At 41.1% G+C, this 22,836-nt stretch overlaps 1 protein-coding gene across 6 annotated transcripts in view; it reads left to right on the top strand.

Annotated features, from left to right (window-relative positions):
* The first annotated feature begins 2,345 nt into the window (after window positions 1-2,345).
* The window catches only part of BHLHB9 (basic helix-loop-helix family member b9), a 65,609-nt gene continuing 45,118 nt past the window's right edge, over window positions 2,346-22,836 (top strand). Inside the window, exons 1-4 of one of the 6 annotated variants that reach the window (XR_004265630.1) lie at window positions 2,346-2,422; window positions 3,310-3,411; window positions 3,791-3,883; window positions 4,237-4,314. Coding sequence is in view for 5 of the 6 variants with exons in the window: in XM_032269267.1 (XP_032125158.1) it covers window positions 4,967-6,610 (1,644 nt within the window). In the remaining variant the exon portion in view is untranslated. Of the gene's footprint in view, window positions 2,423-3,309; window positions 3,423-3,790; window positions 3,884-4,236; window positions 4,315-4,669; window positions 8,415-22,836 lie in introns of those variants that run through there. The other 5 variants (XM_032269267.1, XM_032269268.1, XM_032269269.1 and 2 more) reach the window with 5 other exon arrangements.

Here is a 22,836-nt window from a genome sequence, read left to right as displayed (position 1 = left end):
GCAGTTGGTTAAGTTTTGGGGAATGGCTATTACCATTTAAACCATAAAGTAAATGTCTCCCAAAGTTAGCTTATAAGCCCAGAAATAATTAAGGGCAGCTTGAAAGCCAAAGGCAAGACAAGTGTTAGCCAGATCAGATCTCCTTCACTATCATCATTGTCTCATTGTTACAATTTTTATAAAGGTGGTTTCACTTACATTATTTACAATTAATTGTTATTATAAGAAATTATGCATTTTAATATTCTCACATATATTTACTTAAAGCATTATACTGGAGAAAGAAAACTCTCACATCAGAATCTGCAGGCCAGTGTCCTTCATATTTGAGAGTCTGTTAAAGTTTTAATGCTATTAAGCTTAAAGGACAAAACCAAAAAAAAAAAAAAACCACCACACACAAATGTTGAGAATCATATCCTAAAGTGATTCATCAAAAAGTAGTGTGACATGCAATTGAAACTCCTGTTTCTCTTAGTATGACTAGTATTTCCTAACTCACATATTTTGGTGTGTCAGATTGAGGCATCCACAAAGGGAATACAAATGATCATATTTTTCTGCCTCTTTGTGCTCTATATTTTAAAATGTAGATATTGATACTATCTCTAATAAGTGTGTGCTTCAGGAGTTAGTTCACATTCTGTGTCTTCCTCTCTTGTTCCCTTCCAACATTGAAAAACCATACAGAGAGCAGCTGTGTGTGGCATACTCTGGGCTAAGCCCTGGGGTTACTTTGAATTAGGATTGATCTACATAAAACAGAGGGTGCCATAGAATTGTCATGACTCAGTAGCCCATCACCTCCTTCAATCCTGACTGATGATACTGTCTACAATGTGCTGAGAATACAGTGGTGAATACCAAAAGGGTCCTTTCATTCAGGGAACTTCCAGTGTAACAACTCAAACTCCCCACTGCTTGGAAGGGAGAGTAAAATATTTTATACGTTCAGAAGAAAAAAGCACATGCATTCATTAGGCAGGTGCAGGGCTGGGAGAAAAGGAGCATTTGAGGAGAGCAGTTGGATCTGGGATCCGCCTTAAGGAAGTGGGCGAATAGTGGTCCCCTCTCCTGACAGAACAGTGGAGAGGCGCCAAGACCATCCCTACCTGGAGCCATCAAAGAGGGAGGACTGCTATGACCTCCTGTGGGTCCTGACAGGGAAAGGTCCGCTTTTGGGGACAACTGTGGGGACAACGCAATGCCAATGTGAGCCACCATTTGAAATGAGAAAAAGCAATGTAGCAGAAAGAAATGAGTCTGGTGCAGACCAGTGGTTGATTTCCTAGGGTTAGAGGTCTAGGTCTACCTTCTTTTACAGGAGGAGCAGTGGTGAGGCCTTGATGGGAGCCCCCTGCTCTGGAGTTCACTTAAGAGCAGGTGTACCTTCTCCTCTGAGTGACTCCATGAAGCAGGGAAAGAAACGCACAGGAGGACCACCTTAGAGCCATGGGCCTGTCTAGCCCGAAATCATCTCTCCCCTCCCAGACTACAGTGCTAACACCCTCTTTCCCATTAGCGTCCAGGAAGGAGGGTGAGAGGACTGGGGAGAGGGAGGGGGCAGACACCCAGCAGTCCTTGTCGGGGGAGGGGGTTGGGTTGGTAGTGCAAACACACCAAAGGGCAGTTTGATATCCATCCGCTGCTCCCCCCAGCGAGGCTCTTCCTGACCTCCCCATCCTGTCCCACGCCCGTGCCCCCAGCCTCTCACCAGTCCCAAATATTATAGCAACGCTAAAAATCTGTTGGTGGTCGCCACGTTTTAGGGTCTGCGAGGGCCTCCTGACGCAGCCTGGTGCCAACACGCACGTCCACGCTGGGGCTCATCGTGGCCCCGCCCACCTCTGGGTCGGAACTACGGTGGGCCTGGGAGGGGGCGTCCAGCCTTTCACGCCGTATCCCTCCGCCCCCCTTTCCCAGCACCCTCGCGGCGGGCGGTTCTTACCGCGTCCTGCGCGGCCCCTGCCCTGTTTGGTGTAGAGGCGTGGGGGGCAGGACGCCTCTTTGCTGTTGGGAATGCGGGGAAAGCGGTGGGAATCCAAGTAAGCAGCCGCCAGAGGAGAGCTGAGGAGAGGAGGGGGAGGCCGACGACCTGGGCCCTGGGCCTCTGAAGGCAAGTGGGGGTGCGTGGGGTGGGGTCCGGGGTGTAGGGGTGGTCCGCCAGGGTGGACAGGCTGGTAACCTGCCCCGCCGACCCTGGCAGCCCGGCAAGGAGGAGACGATCCGGTTGGAACCGGGTGCGGGAGAGAGGTGCGCAATGTCCGAGACCCCTGGCGATGGGGAGGCGGTGACCAGTGTGGGTCAGGCCGGGCCTAGGGCTGAGGGCCTGGCTCGGGGAGAACCGTCAGATCGTCTGCAGGAGAACCACACTGACCGCTTCCCAGCCGGCTTTGCAGGCGCCCGCGCCCCGCCCTCGACGGTGTCTGTGCCGGGAGGGGGCTGTGGGGGAAGCTCCTGCGGGAGAAATGGCGGAGCGGGAGCCTTTGTGGGGGGCGCCCGGGGAGGCAGGTGGGGGCCGGCGTCCCAGCTCTGTGCCCAGCCCGCGGGAGGTGGGCCGCGTTACCTACTCGGGGCCCTGATTCCGGAAAGGGGCCTGTCGGACACCGTGTCCTGGGTGCTGTCCCTTCCCTCAGGCTCCAGGTTGATGTCAAAGTCTCCTGTCTGCGCGATAGGTCTGGTGGATTCTCCAGAAGTGGAACCGTGAGTGGGTGGATTATGAAGACACTAAAATGAAACGTTTAACCGCCTTTTAATACTGCACTGCCTTATTGTCTTACATATTTAGATCCCCACATCCAATTTTGTGCAAGCAAATGGACAGGGTGTAGACTGGGTCGAATTTCACAACAGTGGTCCGTGTAAATACCAGAGTAATATTTATCCACCTTTCTTGTTCAGGATCTGTTTTCTCAACTTGCTGATCCTCTTTAAGTAATGTAATGATGTGTGAGAATGTGGGTTCTGAGTAGAGGAGAAATCTTTTTGAAGGGTCAATTTAGAACATTTGAAGTCAATCAGCTGCTTCAGTTTCTGGTTCTGGAAACCAAAACTATCTCCAGCCACTCCTCACAGACCCCCTCATTTTGGTACAGAAATAGTCCCACGGAAGAATGCATGGCATTTGTGATGGTGGATATCTGAGGAGCTATGAGAGTTGGGAGACTTCATTTACTTAGTTTCTGATTCTCTAAAAGGAGGTGTTATAATCCGAATTTGGTAATCTGTCCCTTAACCTGCGATTTTTCTACCATTGTTAACAAAGTCTCGGGGTTATTTTTGGCTAATTGCTCTTCCTTCTTTTTGTAGGGTGTGACTCTTCCCTAGCTAGAGGACTCTTCTTTGGTGGGAAGGATAGCATCTCCTGAGAACCCCTGCTGTATGAGCAGGCTAACATAAATGGTGAATGAGGTAGGATCTAGGTATGCATGGGGAAGGGGAGGTACATGCACAGATGGTATTAAAATAACAGTCTCCATTATCTTCCCTGCCTGCCTTCTAAGTACATTTACCTATGTTTCCACTACCTATTTCTGCACCTCATATTTTTGTTCAGGGAAGGAGTATAACTTCTGTTGGGAAAATGACTGGCTTCAAAGTTGGCAGGAGGTATAATCAGGCTGCAGGTCTTGGGGTGATGGCTGGGGAATCATTGGGGAAGAGCAGACAGGTGGGAGACATTTAACATGGCCTTGAATATTCAAATGCATATTTTATAAGCCTTGTTATGGGCATTGGATCATCTTAGTCTCTTCTATTTTCTTTCCTCTGCCTTCCTTTCTATCCTTAGGTCTGTTCCTTTCTAGGTTCCTGTAGAGATCTGTATGTAGCTGTTCCCTTGGAAGTTAATTAAGAGAACAAAAACTATTTATTTGGATCCAAGGTAGGTTTAAGTGTGAGCACCCCTGTTGATTGGGGTTATGGAGAGGCTGTTGCCAAGTGGGTTAGACCAGATCACATTTTGGAGCCATTGTCTTCCAGCTTTCCAGACACCTCTGACCTCACATTTGTGTACAAGTGATGGGGTGGGGTAAGCCAGGATTATGCCGATGAGGTAATTGGTAGACATTGGGACGGGAAATGGGAAGAGAAGCCATGAGGAGTACTCAGAGGCCAGGAGTGTTACATAACCAAAGTCCTAGATTTGGAAAGGCAGGTTTTTGGTTTAGAGATTATAGTGCAGGTCTGTTAACCAAATACTCAAAATTCCAATCCCAGCTGTATTTTTGTCCATAGGCCTGCCCATGGCTTAACTATAGGGCTTATCAACACTGGAAACAAGGAAGGAGGAAGAATTGCACTGGATCAGTGCAGGTTGGTGTGAGGGTTTCCTGAATACACCTATGGACTCTAGTGGTATATATTTGAGTGGTGGACCTACTAGCATGGATCCAAAGGGACTGGGTACTCCTTTAGCCTTTCTTACGCTCAGCAAGCTTACCTCCATCTTTGTTCCTGTTTGATGCAGAGTAAAAGAATGGCAGTGCTTGGGAAGGACATTGTTGAGCATTAGTGGCAGTGTGCAAGGTATAAAATGAAGTAGTAGAGTTTTCTGTTAATTCACTTCTACACAATTCATTTCTACTCTCCTATGCCCTTCTGTGTGGCTGTTTGCATAGAGAAGCACAGCTGGACAAGACTCAAAGCCAGTTTTTTTCTTCAACCTCAGGTCCATCTCCACTGGTAGCTGTGGTGGCTTTGGATTGTTGGAAGACCATCACCTTCAGCAGGTCTGCACTTGACAACATTCATTCTTCCCCAGCCTGAGTGTGCCTCTGCCCTCTGTATCATTGGCAGACGCTGTATGTTTGGAAAGAGAACTCTGTGACTGCAGAATTGACAGTTGACTCTAACTCTTGCTACCAAGTTTTTCCCTGACCCAGTAAAAGACTGTTAAGACATCGACCTAGGACACATTGAGAACCAAGGCCAAGACTGGACAGGGACGTATAACTGGGCTTCAACCATGACTGGGACTAAGAATAAGACAAGAGCCCAGGCCAAAACTGAAAAAAAGGCTGCTATACAAGCTAAAGCTGGAGCAGAAAGGGAGGCTACTGGTGGCATTAGGCCTGTAGCCAAGACCAGGTCCAAAGCAAAAGCCAAGGCAGGGTCTAAGAAAGATACAGTGACAGAGATGAAGGCAGCCTCTAAGAATAAGCTTGTTGCTGAGATGAAGGAAGGAGCCCTGTCAGAGTCTAAGACTCAGGGCAAAGCCATGGGAGATGTCAGTCCCAAGTCTGGGAATGAGTCCCCCAGTTCCACATGTAAAAATGAGGCTGGTATTGATGCCTGGTCCTGGGCTGGGGAAGAGGCCACTGTCGACTCATGGTTTGGGAATGAAGAAGAGGCTGGTAATAGTTCCAGTACTAAGAATGGTAAACCTGAAATTGGTGCCCAGGTCTGTGCTGAGGAGTTGGAGCCTGCAGCTGTGGCTGGTTGCAAACCTAGGTCAGGGGCTGAGGAGGAGGAGGAAGAGAATGTTATTGGGAGCTGGTTTTGGGAAGGAGATGATACTAGTTTTGACCCTAATCCTAAACCTGTGAGCAGGATAATTAAGCCTCTGCCTGTGTATGAAATTAATGAAAAAGATAGGCCCAAGGACTGGTCTGAGGTGACTATCTGGCCCAAAGCCCCTGCTGTAACTCCAGCAGTGTTAGGATTTAGATCCCAGGCACCATCTGAGGCAAGCCCTCCTTCATATATTGTTCTGGCCTCAGCTGAAGAAAATGCCAGTTCTTTGCCTGTGGCAACAGCTTGCCACTCTTCTAGGAATACTCGCTCATGCTCACAGCCTGTCCCTGAGGGTCCTTTTGGTTCTGACCCTTGCATCCAGACCATAGATGAGATTAGACGCCAAATCAGGATCAGGGAGGTAAATGGGATTAAGCCATTTGCTTGTCCTTGCAAAATGGAATGCTATATGAATTCTGAGGAATTTGAAAAACTTGTTAGCATACTTAAGTCAACTACTGATCCTCTTATTCATAAAATAGCACGGATTGCAATGGGTGTCCATAATGTTCACCCATTTGCCCAAGAGTTTATTAATGAAGTGGGTATAGTGACACTTATTGAAAGCTTGCTCAGTTTTCCTTCCCCTGAAATAAGAAAAAAGACTGTAATTACTCTAAATCCTCCTTCTGAGGATGAAAGACAACGCAAACTTGAATTACATGTTAAGCATATGTGTAAAGAAACCATGTCATTTCCTTTGAACTCACCCGGACAGCAATCTGGATTAAAGATACTAGGACAACTGACTACTGATTTTGTCCATCATTACATTGTTGCCAATCACTTTTCAGAGCTTTTCCATTTGCTGTCCTCAGGAAATTGCAAAACCAGAAATCTTGTTTTGAAACTACTTTTAAATATGTCTGAAAATCCAACTGCAGCCAGAGACATGATCAATATGAAGGCATTGGCAGCATTAAAACTCATCTTTAACCAGAAAGAGGCAAAAGCCAATCTTGTTAGTGGTGTGGCCATATTTATTAACATAAAGGAGCATATCAGAAAAGGCTCAATTGTAGTTGTTGATCACATGAGTTATAATACACTCATGGCCATTTTCAGGGAAGTTAAAGGGATTATTGAAACAATGTAAAATGAACCAGAAATAGAACATTTTGAACCATCTCCAAACTCTAGCAGGCTGTACATTACAGTGTACACATTGTACATTGCATCTTTAACACAAAGTTACCAGGGACAGGCTCTAGGTTTGAACTAGACTATTTGGAGGGTATCAAATAAATATTTTATCTTGGGCCCAAAATGTTTGTTGATTTTTATCTTGTCTCGATTGGCATATTTTTTAACATTTAAGATAGAGAACCAGTTCATTTAAGCTAACTTGTTCATTAGTATCTGCTTAGATCCATCTGTGGCTTAAAGTGGCAAAAAAGAAAATATCCTTGAGTTTGTAATCTAGTTGCAGACGTAAGACATACACACACACAAAGATAACTAACAGTACTGAGAGAGAGAGAGAGTGTGTGTGTGTGTCTATGTGTGTGCCATGCATACTCATGGCCAAATGTGCACACTATATAAAGGAGGCAGGGGTTGCTATAGGCTATTTAATATAAGAGAAACTACTATTTTTCTCCTATTCCAGCTGTATCAGATACTTGTTCCACAACACAGAAATGACCCAGAATCTCAGACAAAAGGTATTATTGTTCCATTTTTTAATTTTGCTACTACGTTTATAACTCTTAAATTGTTATGCTGTTTCATTTACATCAAAGTCATGTCACAAAAGAGAAGGCAGGAAAAATTTGTGAGTGCATATTCTATGTCAGACACTGTGTTGACATCATATTTCACAAGGTTTTTTTTTCCTCTGCTCACAGTGCTCTTGTGAGCTAGTTACTTGTATTTTTATTAGAACTCATTATTCTGGGTACTCTCCAATGAGAATTAGAGAGGTTAAATACTTTTTCCTAGATTGCCACAGCAGGCAGGTGGCATAGCTGTTTTGCCTGACACCAGAACCCATCTCACCACACTACTTACAATCCTCCTGAAGGACAGTTTGAGGTGGTGGCCTTCAAAGCTTGGAGACTGATTTTAATGGTTTAATTTTACAGTGGATGATGCTCATGCCAAGTGTTACAATTCTTAACTTCCTCCAAATTCATGTATCCATTAGACATTTGGCCACATCTGGCTGAAGGTCAGGAGAAAAGTCTAAGATGAATAGATGGATTTTATCTGGCAGTGTTGGAAATAGTAGGTGCCCAAAACTTTATTCAGTAAGATGTAGATTTGGAGTCATCAGCAAAGGGCAACTTGTTAGATGTCCTTTGTATCTTTTTCTATCCATTTGTACTTTTTCTTTCCCAAAGAGCTGAAATCATTATGTACATCATTTTATACCCTGAATTTAAAGGGTAATTGCCTTTTTCCTCCTTGCAAAATCATACCTTAACTTTTTTTGCCATTTATGATTTATTCTCCTGTATGTCATATGAAAGGCCAAGGGACTTTATCTTTTGCTATTAGGCAATCTTGAACATTTCTGCATTTGTACCAGCTTAAACTTAATTGGAGAAATTTAGACCCAGAATTGCAGCTTCAACAATACAAATCAGGAAAGATAGAAGAGGCTGCTGTGTCACCTTACAAGATAGTGATTCTTGGAAGTTTGTATGGACCAGATAGCATTCCCAGGAGATTTAGGCTATGGCTGAGTTCTCTAAGACTCATGGTGGGAATTATAATCCCTGGTATAAGCTGAAATGAAAGTTTCTATGTGTGAAAATATGGAGTTATATGCTTTTGAGATTTTCTGCCAGTTGAGAAACTAAAACAAGATCATACTGTAAATATGTTTGTAACTTGCTTCTTCCCCCTCAGTTGTATACTGTAAACATCTTTATGTCAATAAATATGCTTCTACAACATATTTTTGAATAACTTAATATTTTTCCTATGTTAAAAGTTGGTATATAGTATTGTAATCCTTTATTGCATATTCTCTTAATTTACAACATGCACATTCTTTTGCAAAAATAGAAATACAGTATTGAGACTTGCCTTTTCCTCTTAACAGTTATATTTTCAATTTAGTATTTCTAGATCTGTCACATGCTTTTTATTTAATAGCTTTATTGAAATATAATTGACATACGTTAAGCTTACGGTTTGATCAATTTTGAAATATATATACACACAAAACCACAACCACAATAAAAATGGTAAACATTCATCACCCACCAAAGCTGCTTTTTTTTTTTTTTTTTTTTTTTTTTTGAAACAGAGTCTTGCTCTGTCACCCAGGCTGGAGGACAATGGTGTGATCTCAGTTCACTGCAACCTCTGCCCCCCAGGTTCAGGTGATTCTTGTGCCTCTGCCTCCTGAGTAGCTGAAACTACAGGCGTGTGCCACCACACCCAGCTAATTTTTTTTTTTTTTTTAATTTTAATAGAGACAGTGTTTCCCTATGTTGGCCAGGCCAGTCTTGAACTCCTGGCCTCAAGTGATAGATCCACCTCGGCCTCCCAGAGTGCCAGGATTACAGGTGTGAGCCACCACGCCCAGCCTCCCTCAAAGCTTCTTAATGCCTCTTTATAGTCCTTCCCTCCTCTCTCTCCCTGTGCCCCTCACCCAGGCAACCATGGGTCACTTTCTGACAACATATAATTGTTTTCATTGTCCGTAATTGTCTATAAATTGACTCATACAGCATGTACTCTTTGATTAGGAGGGGATCTGACTTATTTCACTTAGCATAATTATTTGAGAATCATCCATGTCATGTGTCACTATTTCATCACTTTTTATTGCCAAGTAGTATTTCACCATAAGCCTTACCACAGTTTGTTTATCCATTCATTTGTTGATGGCCATTTGAGTTGTTCAGAGTTTGGCTATTATAAGTAAAGCAGCTATGAGCATTTGTATACAAGCGTTTTTATGGACATAGGCTTTCATTTCTTTGGAATGACTTCTAACAATTTTGAATCTTCTGACCCATTAATAAAATTTCCACTTATTTAAGTCTCCTTTATTTCTCTAAGCAGCATTGTGTAGTTTTCATGCAATATGCTTTTTTAGCAGCTGCATATATTCTTTTATGTGGTTCTATCACATGTTATTTAATCCATTCCCTGGAGATGAACACTTACAGGATTTTTTTCCTGTGAGAATTGATGCTGCAGTGAGAATCCATGTTTATGTGTTCACATCTCTGAGTATTTTTTTAAGACAGGGTCTCACTCTGTTGCCCAGGCCAGAATGCAGTGACATGATCTAGGCCCACTGCAACCTCCACCTCCAGGGTTCAAGCAATTCTTGTGCCTCAGCCTCCTGAGTAGCTGGGATTATAGGCATGTGCCACCATGCCCAGCCTTCTGAATATTTCAAATGATAAATTCCTTGCAGCGCAACTGCTTTGTCAGAGATCATAAATGGCTGTGCCCTTTAGCCAGAGACCACTAGGAACATGCCTGTATTTGAACAAGTTGGGTTTCTTGTTGCAGTGAGTGAGAACACACAATGAATGGGGAATCATGGGGTGCTTCAGTAAGATGGTTTTAGAAATGACTTCTTATAAGATTTGGGCGTGTTAGGTGATTTGGTGGAGAGTTTAAGAAAGTGAGGCTTTGTTGTAGATTGAGAGCAGTTGGGAAGCACGAGTAATTCTATGATTTGGTATTTAAATAAATCTTATTCTATAGGTGAGGAATACCAAAGTTATCATTGGTAAAGAAGCAGCAGTTACTAATATTAGCCAGAATGGGGGCAGGGGGGATATTTCATCATTTTTATAATTGGGACAATGATTTTCTGTGTTAATACATGATTACAGAGTAGTCTTGCTTTTGTCTTGATACATGACATTCATGGAGTAGCCTGGTCTAATGTTAATGTTCTGTGAAATTGTTTCTATTCAATGAGAGACCATCAAGGCCTAGCTGTGAGTGCTGGGCCAGCTCTTGGATGTCAGCCTGCTTTTCTTCTTGTCATGGGATATTTGCCAATTCTTATGTATATATATATTGCCCAACTGAGCTTCAAAATGAATCTCACCAGCCTCAACTCATGGAGCATGAATGTCTATTTCTTCATATATTCTTCATATCGCCAACACTTGGTATCACTATTTTTAAGTTTTTCTACTCTCGTAGACAAAATAATCTCATTGTTTTAACAACATTTTAAAGGTTACATAATATTACATATTATGGATGTGAAAATTGAATCATACTTTTATATTCCATTGATTTAATTGTAGGTATGTGAAGATGGACCTCATTACTTAGTGGGTGGAGGAAAGTGGAGTATATATACATGTGTGTCACTTTGCCTATTTATGCCTCCTCATTACTGCCCTTCCCATGTGATCTTGAGGCCCTTGCAGTTATCACCAACTGACAACTAGAAAGGTTGTATCACTTTATATCTTGGGAACTAGATTTAAACAGGAATGAAGAGTTTAGCTATGGTGACATTCTGTTACAGAGTTCAGGCCCTGAACTCTGTTATGGACCAACACTCAGGCAACAGCTTCAGTGACTAGACTAGCAAGTGATATGTACATACAACTACAGCTCAAAACAGAATGAGGCTTATTAATAAGACAAGCACAAATGCTTTCCAGGTACAGTTTTATGAAGATAATATAAATATATTTCTATTTCTTCAGTTTAAAGAGATTGGTAATTGTTTTATAAAATAAGCTTCAGATAAGTGTCATAATCATGACTTGATAAAAATTTTTAAGAGCAACATGCAAATTTTGCTTTAAGACTTTAGCTCACCTCTGGACACCTACTTTCAGCTGTACAACGTACTGTCTCTTGTCAGCAGATCATCTTAAAGGAGCTATGGCCACCTGTCTCCTAAAGGCGCCATGTCCCTCTCAATGGTCATTGTGAGGGTTTCCCTGAAGGGGAGGAGAACTCCAGAAAGTTGCAAACTGGAACAGCTATTTCTTGTGTATGTTGAACACCTCATTTAGCAAACAAAACTAGGCTGTCTCAGGTTATGATACCCAAAATAAAGCAAAATATGAAAGACTTGAGTAGAAATATTTTTCTTCTCCAGAAGATGTTAATACTCCATGTAGGAGGCAGAGACTGGCTACTCCCCAAGACCCAATTAGGTCTTTGTGCAAAGCTCTAAAATGTTAGGGAGCAACAAAATGCCTAGTATGTTAGCAATGGACAGGAAAGAGTAATGCAGAGAGCAATAATGTGTTTCTAGGTTCCCTTCTTTGAATTAGGAAAGAGTGCTATTCCTTTTCCCTGTTGATAATGAAATGCCATTTTAATGGGAAATTGCACTGGAGAAAGTACGCTCCACTAGGCCCATGCTTTATTATGTAGCTTTTATGTGTAGCTGTGCTATTGTAGTTTAAGGATACAAAGAATTAATCTTTTATCAGAACCATCTTGATTCTACAAAATATGATAATGTGATATGAGTTTAATGGCACTCCTTAACAAACATTGAAAGGTAAGTGTGCATGAATACATTTTTTTTTTGAGACAGAGTCTCAAAGGCTGGAGTGTAGTGGCATGCAATCTTGGCTCACTGCAACCTTCGCCTCCCAAGTTCAAGCAATTCTCCTGCCTCAGCCTCCAGAAGAGTTGGGGTTACAGGCACCCACCAGTAACTCTGGCTAATTTCTGTATTTTTAGAAGAGACGGGGTTTCTCCATGTTGGTCAGGCTGATCTTGAACTCCTGACCTCAGGTGATCTGCCTACCTTGGCCTCCCAAAGTGCTGGGATTACAGGCATGAGCTGTCCCTCCCCTAGGTCCCCCCCACAGACCCCAATGTGTGATGCTCCCCTCCCTGTATCCATGTGTTCTCATTGTTCAACACCCGCCTATGAATGAGAACATGCGGTGTTTGATTTTCTGTTCTTGTGTCAGTTTGCTGAGAATGATGGTTTCCAGGTTCATCCATGTCCCTACAAAGGACACGAACTCATCATTTTTTATGGCTGCATAGTATTCCATGGTGTATATGTGCCACATTTTCCCTGTCCAGTCTATCATTGATGGGCATTTGGGTTGGGTCCAAGTCTTTGCTATTGTAAATAATGCTGCAGTGAACATTCGTGTGCATGTGTCCTTATAATAGAACGCTTTATAATCCTCTGAATATATACCCAGTAATGGGATTGCTGGGTCAAATGGAATTTCTATTTATAGGTCCTTGAGGAATCGCCACACTATCTTCCACATTGGTTGAACTAATTTACACTCCCACCAACAGTGTAAAAGTGTTTCTATTTCTCCACATCCTCTCCAGCATCTATTGTCTCCAGATTTTTTTTATTGCATTTTAGGTTTGGGGGTACATGTGAAGAACATGCAAGATTGTTGCATAGGTACACACATGGCAGTGTGATTTGCTGCCTTCCTCCCCTTCACCTATATCTGGCATTTCTCCCCATGCTATCTCTCCCCACCTCCCCACCCCCATCCCTCCCCCATTTCCCCCCACAGACCCCAGTGTGTAGTGCTCCCCTTGATTGCCATTCTAACTGGCGTGAGATGGTTAACTCAATGTAGTTTTGATTTGCATTTCTCTAATGACCAGTGATGATGATGATTTTTTCATATGTTTGTTGGCCTCATATATGTCCTCTTTTGTAAAGTGTCTGTTCATATCCTTCTCCCACTTTTGAATGGGCTTGTTTTTTTCTTGTAAATCTGTTTTAGTTCTTTGTAAATTATGGATATTAGCCCTTTGTCAGATGGGTAGATTGCAAAATTTTTTTCCCATTCTGTTGGTTGCCAGTTTACTGTAATGATTGTTACAGTGTGATTTTCAATGCAGGTGCGCGTTGTATCATTATCAAATCAGGGTGATTACCATATACATCACTGTAACCACCTTTAGAACCAGTTTGTGAGTTATACAAGGACACCAGGGTCATCACATTATAGCCATGTCTATACATTGAATATTTTTGTTCTCGAGATCAGTGCTTTTCAATTTTCATCATGTCCTAACACACACAGAAAAAGAGTATTTGTATGGGATAAACAGACACATCTGTTCCCCCTTAAAGGCATCAGCCTCAGGGATTCCAGCTGTTCCATTCCCTCCTGCAACTACTGTGAGCACTCTATAACCTATTTCCAGCATGTCATTGGAATGCTCTACCCCAGGTCAGTGATTTTCAATCTGCCTTTCCTGGAGTTGTAGGATTCCCAGGAAGTGCTTCAGAAGGCACTACAGAGGTTCCGGGGAGGCTGAGTGGGTTGGATCTATGTGCTCCTTACTACCCTTAATCAAAGCAACTTAGCTTTGGGATTACGTGTAAGAGTGTGTTTGGAAAAATTTTCCACCTGTTAAAAATTGCTGTGGCCACTTCTATAAATATCCATTTATCCATCCATCTTTAAAAAGGTTCTGCATCTAATGGTTGAGTTTCCCTTCTGCATATTCCTAACACTGACAGTATTACTATCTACTGATTATTTTTTAGTTGATGGAAATCTATTCATGTTACTCAAAAGATTCCCCTGTGTTCAGGTTTCACACAATTTATTAAAAGCTCTAGCTAATACTTTCAAATAAATAGTTTGTAAACTTACATAAATTCTGTTTTTGAAGAAGTGTGTCACACACATAACAGGCAGGCAAGAGTAAATAGTAGTTCTGAATACAAGTCTCAAATGTATCATTTTTTTGTGATTTTGATGCCAGAGTTCTCAACTTTCTTGGCAGTATTTTCTGACTGCCAAAAACATAGCCCTCCACTGTACACATGTCCATTTATGCAAAGGTTCTCCTAGGATACATTTTTAGAAGTAGAATTTCTAGGTCTGAACAGAATATTTTTCACCATTAGTGAAGGTGTAGAACAGTGATTCTTAACCCTGGTTACATTAGAATCACCTGAAGACCTTTTAGAAAATACTAATGCCTAGGATCCTGCCCCCAAAGACGCTCATTTAATTTGTCTGGAGAGGAACTTCGGCCTTGATAATTTTTAAAACATTCCCTAAGTAATACTAATGAGCAGTCAAATTTGAAAACCGCTATTGCAGAGAATCAGGCAATCTCATCAACTACTGGAGGTAAAGGAGAATAATTTGGTGTAACCTCTTCTAATGGTCATTTGCCAATATCTATTAAAATGTCCATATTTTTGAATGAGAAATTAATAGATATTTATCCTACAGAAAAGATACATAAAAGTAGGCACAAATATTGTATAAATATGTTAATTGTGCCAATGTTTGTATTTTTAAACCTAGAAATATTCAGTATATCCACAAATAGGAGATTAAATAGCTTACAGTAGTAGTTCCATAATGTGAGATAGTTTGCATTAAAGTAATCAAAGAGATCTATATATACTAAAATATGTTCTTCATTTTGAAAACAAGAAAAACTGGAATGACATATAAAAAATCTAATAGGTTTATAGCTAGTCGGGGAACTAGAGTGTTTTATTATCTTTTTGTTTATCTTATTTCTCTAATTTTTCTTTGGTAAACAAATACTACTTGTGTAATAAAACATATAAACTTAAGAAGATCTGATAAGGAAGCATTTGTCACACAAAGACTTGAGCATATAGCCATAAAGAAAATATCAATTAAATGGAGCTTCTCAGGCTGGGTGTAATGGTTCACACCTGTAATCCCAGCACTTTGGGAGGCTGAGGTGGATCATATGAGGCCAAGAGTTCGAGACCAGCCTGGCAACATTGCAAAACCCCATTTCTACTACAAATACAAAAATTAGCCAGACGTGGTAGCTCACGCCTGTAATCTCAGCTACTCAGGTGGCTGAGGCACGAGAATCATTTGAATCTGGGAGGTGGAGGTTGTGGTGAGCTGAGATTGTGCCACTGTACTCCAGCCTAGGCAACAGAGTGAGACTCTCAAAATAAATAAAATAAGATAAATGGAACTTTTCTAGGGGTGACTTATTGGGGCAAAATACAAAGTCAAATTTCAAGCACTCACAATAGGAATTACAAAATATCCTAACTATAAATGAGGATGTGTAAATGAGAAGATGTAAATATAAGCTAAAATTCACAGTAATTGCAAGTAAATGAGATAGTTAAGCAATCCAGAACCTTTTCTCATCAAGTTGATTAAGGGAAATGACCTCCCAAGGTGTTGGGAAGCTGATAGGAAAGTGTGTGTTTCATATTCAGAACCCAGCAAATCTGACAGACACAAACTTTGAAAGTGTTTAAGGGGATGATCAAAAATCAGCTGGGTGTGGCGGCGGGCACCTATAATCCCAGCTACTCGGGAGGCTGAGGCAGGAGAATCACTTGAACTTGGGTTGCAGTGAGCCAAGATCATGCCTCAGCACTCCAGCCTGGGCAACAAGAGCAAAACTCCATCTCAAAAAAAAAAAAAAAAAGAAAGAAAGAAAAAGGAAGTGTATAAGGGGATGAGAAATGCTTTGTTCACCAGAGGTCAATGGAGGTCGCAGGTCTCAGATGGCCGTTACATATATTATTGGCAATGTAGAATCAGTTTTTATCTAGACACCATGCTTTCTTTTAAAAATCACTGCATCAAATAAGTCTTGTCAAACGTAAAAATAATAATAATAAAATTATGTTTTTATCTTAAACTAGTAACAGAAGCAATCAGTTGCTGAATGGTCTGTCACTTTATATTCAGTAGGACCTCCCTAGACAGGATTATGTGAAGTAACGTAACTGGAACAAAAAGTAGCTAAGGAAGATGTTTCTTCTTTTTTTTCCTTTTAATGGACATTCTGTACACCCTTTAACACAATATGGTTGCAGCATCCAAGGACACAATTGATTAATAATCATCATAAAACTTCACAACCATCCTACAATGTAAAAAATGGAGCACTTAGCCTCTACTAAAGGTTTTTTTTTTAATTACATGATTGAAGGAATGAACAAATGAGCTATGAGGCACTAGATATTGATAAAAACAATTCTTTATCTTTAACGTGGAAGTTGAGAAGAAAACAGTTCCTTGAACAACCAACTACCTTTGCCATTAGTAGGTTTATTCATACAAAAATCTCTTGAATGGAATGTATGATCTTTGAGATATTTCAAATGGTGATAAAAACAATGCAATGAATCCAAACAGGTCCTACAAAATATGATAATGTGATATGAGTTTCATTGCACTCCTCTACACTATAAAGGCCCTATACACTGATAAGGCAAACCTCACAATTCAAATGAACCAATTCAAACTGCACATGTGAGCTTCTCAAATGTTTTGTATGTATAGGCTCAATAGAGGGTTTTTTGTTTGCTATTAAATATTGGAATCTTAATGAATATACAATTTTAATACTTTTGTCATTTGACACGTCCTAAATAATATGCTGTGAGGTTGAAAACACAACTTCATTTTCTTTTGAATGTGTATTAAAAATAATAAAAATTATTTTTCTTTACCCAGTGATTTAAAAATGCCACTTTTATCATAATAAGCATTTGTAAATACTTTGATCTCTCTTGCTGGGCTTTCTATTTTATTTCATTAAATTATATATTGTTGTATTAGTTTTAATTATTCTTGCCTTGTAATTTGTTTTAGTATAAAAAAGAGAAAGGGTCTCTTGGTTATGCTTCTTCTGACTGGCCATCAGGGCTAGGTAGTATTTTTCCTGTTTCTAATGGAAGTAAGGTTGGGTAGAGTGACTTACTCAGTGTTATAAAGTAAGAAAGTTGTTGATATAGTACGGGGACCCAGATTTCCTGCCTCCCATTACAGTATTCTGTTTGTCAGCATCGTAATTTTGCTATATTCTTTTGTGGAATCTTGTCTCGCTGTACCGTGAAGGATATAACCAACGTAAGTTCTCTTGCTTCTCTGCTGCTAGCAGGGGGAAAAAAAACAGGAAGCAGGAATGTACTCACACCAGTCACATATAAATGGGTGATCTTTCATCCCTATAAAAATTCTATCATCCTAAACATTCTACAATACAAAAATGATGCTGAAGGTCATATATAATGTAATATGTGGTTATTTCTCTTTCTGATTATAAAAAAAAAATTCTGATGTATTTAACAGTCATGCTGCAATCTTACCAGAATTCTTATACTCAGTCACTACATTCAGTCCAATTAATTAAACAAAAATTCACAGGTTGTTGGGCCTTGGCTGAGTCTCTAGAGATATATGTTGCTGTGTGGTAGGATGCCATTGCGGTTAATACCAATGTGCCTTGACACCATACAGTCTTGGGCTAGGGTACTGCCTCTGCTCCCTACTAGCCATATGGTCCTGGACAAGTTTCTTAACCTCTTTGTACCTTGAGTTCCTGATCCATAAATGGGGTTAATACCTTAAAGAGCTATTATGAAGCTCAACTGTGTTAATGTCATTAAAGTACTGAGCATGGTGTCCAGCATAGAAATGTAGGCTAGGATGGACTTTCACGCTTTTTTTTCATCTATCTTGAAGTTGAAACTCTTTTTGGGTCTGGCTTTACTTGCTGCTCATGTAACCCACTTCTACATGTTTTACCATTTGAAACATGCCTTTAATAAAGGGGAACAAAAGCTAGGCTCTAAATTTTGGGTTGAAACTGCAGATTTTTATACAGTTTATAAGAATGACTGTACTTCAGTTTGAGAAACTCATGTAAGGATGAAAAATGACTGAAGACTCAATTCTGTATGCCATATGCATTTATATTAACAAATATTTATGGAATGTCTCATATGCCAGGTTCCAGAAGCCCTCAAACCATATCTTTATCACAGAACTGTCTTCTAGGGTCCAGACCCATGTATTCAAACACATATGAGAAATTTATATCTAAAGCAGTGATTCCCATACAGGAACAATTATACTCCCTAACTCCAGGGACATGGAAATGTCTGGAGACATTTTTGTTGTGTCCTTGTAAAATATGTTTAACCTCCATGAGCCTTAGGAGAGCCTGCCTCTGGGAAGGAATGAGTTTAAGCAGGAAATACTGATACCTAACTTACAGAACAGTTGTAAGGACTTAGAGAAACAGTATATGAAGTGGCTAACACAGTGTCTGGCCCATTGTAGGCCCTTGAAGTGTTAGTTTTTTTTCCACCACCCTCTCTGACTTCTGCTTCTGAGGTGACATTAACCTAAACTAAATGGGCTAAGAAGCATAATTGTGTCCTAAAGCGCTTCTGAAAACATGGCAACAGAAAGAAAAAGAAACTCATACAGACCCACATTGGGTATAAGAGTTGGTGCCTTTTCGTGTTGTGGCATCGTGCATTGTAGGTGGGATGGGTAAATGTTGTCACCCCGTTTCTGTATAATCAGTGTACCTTTCCTGACCTCTTTGGGCCCCTCTTGGAGAGTGAGCATCAGGAGTGGCCATTAACTGGGTATCTGGATTGTTCCTGTGGCCTTATAAAGACAAATGCCCAGGGAAGATCTAAGCATGAAGAGAGGTCTTCTGGAGAGAGCAATAGAGTGAAAGGCAGAAGATGTTGCTTCCAGAGCCTGACAAACTGCTATCTGTGTGATGTGGGTAAAATGTGTACCTTCTCCTGGCTACAGACTCGGTGTTAGGTCATGTGACTTGGGATCTTCTAGCAGGCCAATTTTGCATACAAATCATTTGTCTTGCCTCTTTCCAAGCATTTCTACCATCATTTAAGTTCTCATATTCTAGTGCTGCTGGAGGATTAAGTGAATTAAACTACCTCATAGGAAATCTGAGACATTGCTGAGGCAGAGGGACAAAGCATGCAGGTGGGACTCCTAGATGACTCTTATCACTTCTGCTTGGGAGAGCACACTCCATTTTCCCTCATAGCTCATTGGCCACAGCTAGTCACATGCCCAGGTCTGATGTCAGTGGAGTGGGGTCAGTGGGTGTCTCAGTGCACTTGGGCTGCCATAAAAAAATACCTGGAAATGGGTAATTTGTAAACAACAGAAATTTATTACTCAAAGTTCTGGAGACTAGGAAGTCCAAGATCAAGATGCCAGAATATTTGTGGTGTGGTAAAGACTCTGTCTGCACCTTCTTGCTGCATCCTCATATGGTGGAAGTGGCACAAGCTCTCTCAGGCCTCCAATGAGGGCATGAATCCCATTAATGAGGGCTCTGCCTTCATGGCCTAACTACCTCCTAAAGGTATTAGGTTTCAACATATAAATGTGTGTGAGACACAAACATTCAGATGAAAGAAGTAGGCCTAGAGGGACCCTAAGGACCTGCTGGTACATGCGATTTCACAGCTAGGTTTCATGGCCCAGAAAACAAGATTTCTTCTCTACCATCATCTTCCTCAACATGAGGGGTTATTGACTAAGTACCTTTAGGGGACAATACTAGGGAAATGTAAAACTATCATCTTCCAAATGGAAAGCTGCTGGTTATATTGTGGGGAGGGCAAGGAATGGAATCACATTCCATTTCTGCCACTTCTCTGGAGAGGGTCTTAGTCCCTGTGAGAAGGAGCTTGGTTATCTGTGAAATAAGATGCATCACATTATCTTCTTCAGAGTACTGTCCCAAGGGATAGATGAGAAAACCTGTCAAGTGCATATGGGAGATAGTAGGATTTCAACACATAAAAGGCCTGGCTATTTACCCCCTCACTCCCAGAGAGTAGATGACATTGACCTAAACCAGAGGGTATTACTGTCATAGAGAGCTTGTCGAAAGGTAGCAGCAAGATCTGAACTATATGCCCAAAACCTATGAGCTTTGGGCCAGTTCTGAGTTGTGGGATGAGTTACATGTGAGAGCTGGGGAAAAGCAAAAATAAATCACCATATCATTTCCTAAACTGCATCTGCCTTCCTATCCTCTTAATTTGCCATCGAGTTTGACACTAGAGGAGCAGTTTCCCATTGACTTTAAGGTAGAAGGGACACCACAGGGCAATATGTTAAGAATACGGACAGAAGATAGAGTCATAAGACCAGACACATTATAATCCATGATTATGTTGTGTTGTGTGGCAAAAGGGAGATTATCAGCATAGGCTTGACCTAATTAGTCAAGCCCTGTAAAATCAGAGAATTTTCTTCTGCTGTTTAGAGCAGAGCAAGTCAGAGATTCAAGGCACAGGAAGCCTTCAATGTGCCATTGCTGGATGGAAGAAGGAGGCTGCATGGCAGGGAAGTAGACCAGCCTCCAGGAGCTAAGAATATCCCCAACTGACAGTCATCAAGGAAATGGAGACTACAGTCCAATAGCCACAAAGAGATGACTTCTGCCAGCAGCAAGAATGATATTGGAAGCAGATGTTTACCGAGATCATCCACATGAGACCTCAGTGGAGTCTACATGGGCATCTTGATTCTAGCTTTGTGAGACCCTAAGCAGAGAATAAGGTCATGCTGGACCAGACTTCTGACCTACAGACATATGAGCTACTAGATGAATGTAGCTTTCAGACACTAAGTCTGTGGTTACACACCTACAAAAAATTAATACATTAGAGTTAAGTCAAATCCATATTCAATGGATACACAGTGTTTGTACATGTACACATATGTATAGATGATAATTGATAGAAACAACATAATTACAATTTTTACTAGTGAATGGTGGGGTTAAATGTTATCAATATATTCATATTGGTATTGGAATGCACTTTCCACATTTTTTAAATAGACAGTGGGTTACTTATTAATCAGAAATAAAACACATTAGAGCTTTGTCAAATTTGATAGATTTCAGATTTTTCAAAAAGTATTGGAAATATGATAATAGGCAAGCACGTACACAATCAAGGTTATAAAGAGTGGACTCTCCTGTATAATTTCCCTGATTGCCTCACTCCCCAGAAGGAACCACTGTCCAAATTTTTTTGTTTAGTCATGAATACATCCCTAAACAAAACACAATTGCTTTGCATATTTTTATCCCTAACTATATAAGTAACATATTTATATATCAATTATTGAAATGTTTTCCTCTGAAAATAGTGTTTCTGAGATGTTTCTAATCAAGTGGCTTTGGGGCTATTTTCATATTTACCCATGTTCCTGTGACCAGGTTTGCTATGTGTCAAGACTCTCTGCAGTGCACACCTGAGAGTGCAGCAGCGGACAGAGCCTCACATGCTTCTATCATGGATGCTTCCCAGTGTCTCCACAAAGAAGTTGTACTAATTTGTCAGCTCCATGCTGTGTATGGGGTTCTTGTGGCTCCAGCATTTCAATTCAAACAAAATGCAACATAAACACAAACTCAGTGACTGTTTCTTCTTTTCAAACTCTAGAATTATTCCAAGACATATTCTAAAGTATAATGCAGAAACATGAGCTGAGCATTTTTTAATACATCTGTGAAATACACTATTTAAAAGGTAATACAATAGGGAAAAATAAAGTAAAATCTAATGTGCCAATAACAGGATATCAGAATAAAAAATACTAAAAATTTGTGAAACCTATTGTTTGCACAGATCTGGAAAAACAGATGTTTTCATATTGTTGTTGGATGGAATATACACATTATTAAAGAGGTTTTAAAGTTCAATTAAATAGGAAGCATTTAAAATGTTAAATGGTCATGCTCTTTGACAAAACAGTTCCAATTCTAGGAATTTATCCTCCTGATATGGCCTCAAGAGTCTCCTGCTGTCACCATTCGTGTCCACACTGCTCAGGGCTGAGATGACCATTTCCATAGTTGGCCCAGTTCCTACAGGCCCCAGACCCTCAGTCATCTACCCCTGGATCAAAACAGGAAAATCAAATCTGAATCATGGCTGGATGCCCAGCCTCGAAGGACTATTCACTAATTCACCACAAACATTGATATAGAGCAATGCTCAGGTCCCAACTCCTGGAGAGACTTACAGACCTCAGACCTCATCCCTATCTGGGAGAAATCTTCTTTCCTCTCCCATCTTCATGTCCTGAGAGGCTCCCTCATCCCTACCAGGTACAAGCAGCCCAGTCCTTTCAACAAATTAAGTTCTCATAAAGGATGGAAGGAACACTGGCTCTAGAAGGCTTCTGCTTCCAGCCCTCTCACAAACTTCCCCTGAAGTAAGGAGAGGGGGCACCAACCATACTGCCGGGAGGGTAAGCAATTACCCTCCTTAACAGAAATTAACCTCCTTAACCGTACATGTCCGAATATATTTGCTAAAGGTCTACCACCAGCAATTCAAGGTGCCCAGGCTGGCAGGTTCTATTCCTGGCTCTGGCAGTGGGCCTGGTGAGTAACCTCTGCCATTCAGCTCTGTGTTTAGGAGCATGTGTTTTATAGTTGCTGACATCCATGAGGAAGAGAAGTTACTGGTACCTCACTAGCAGGGCTGTTGTGAGGTTAAAACCAGACACTAATTCTAAGAAACTGGAGCTGGGCCCAGTAAACCATCTGCCTTACAAATAGTAGCTGTCTTTCCTCCTCAAGGGAGGG

This window comes from Sapajus apella, unplaced genomic scaffold (genome assembly GCF_009761245.1).
Source record: "Sapajus apella isolate SASKATOON/1434 unplaced genomic scaffold, GSC_monkey_1.0 scaffold191, whole genome shotgun sequence".
NCBI classification, from domain to species: domain Eukaryota; kingdom Metazoa; phylum Chordata; class Mammalia; order Primates; family Cebidae; genus Sapajus; species Sapajus apella.
This window is presented reverse-complemented; position numbering and strand designations above follow the sequence as displayed.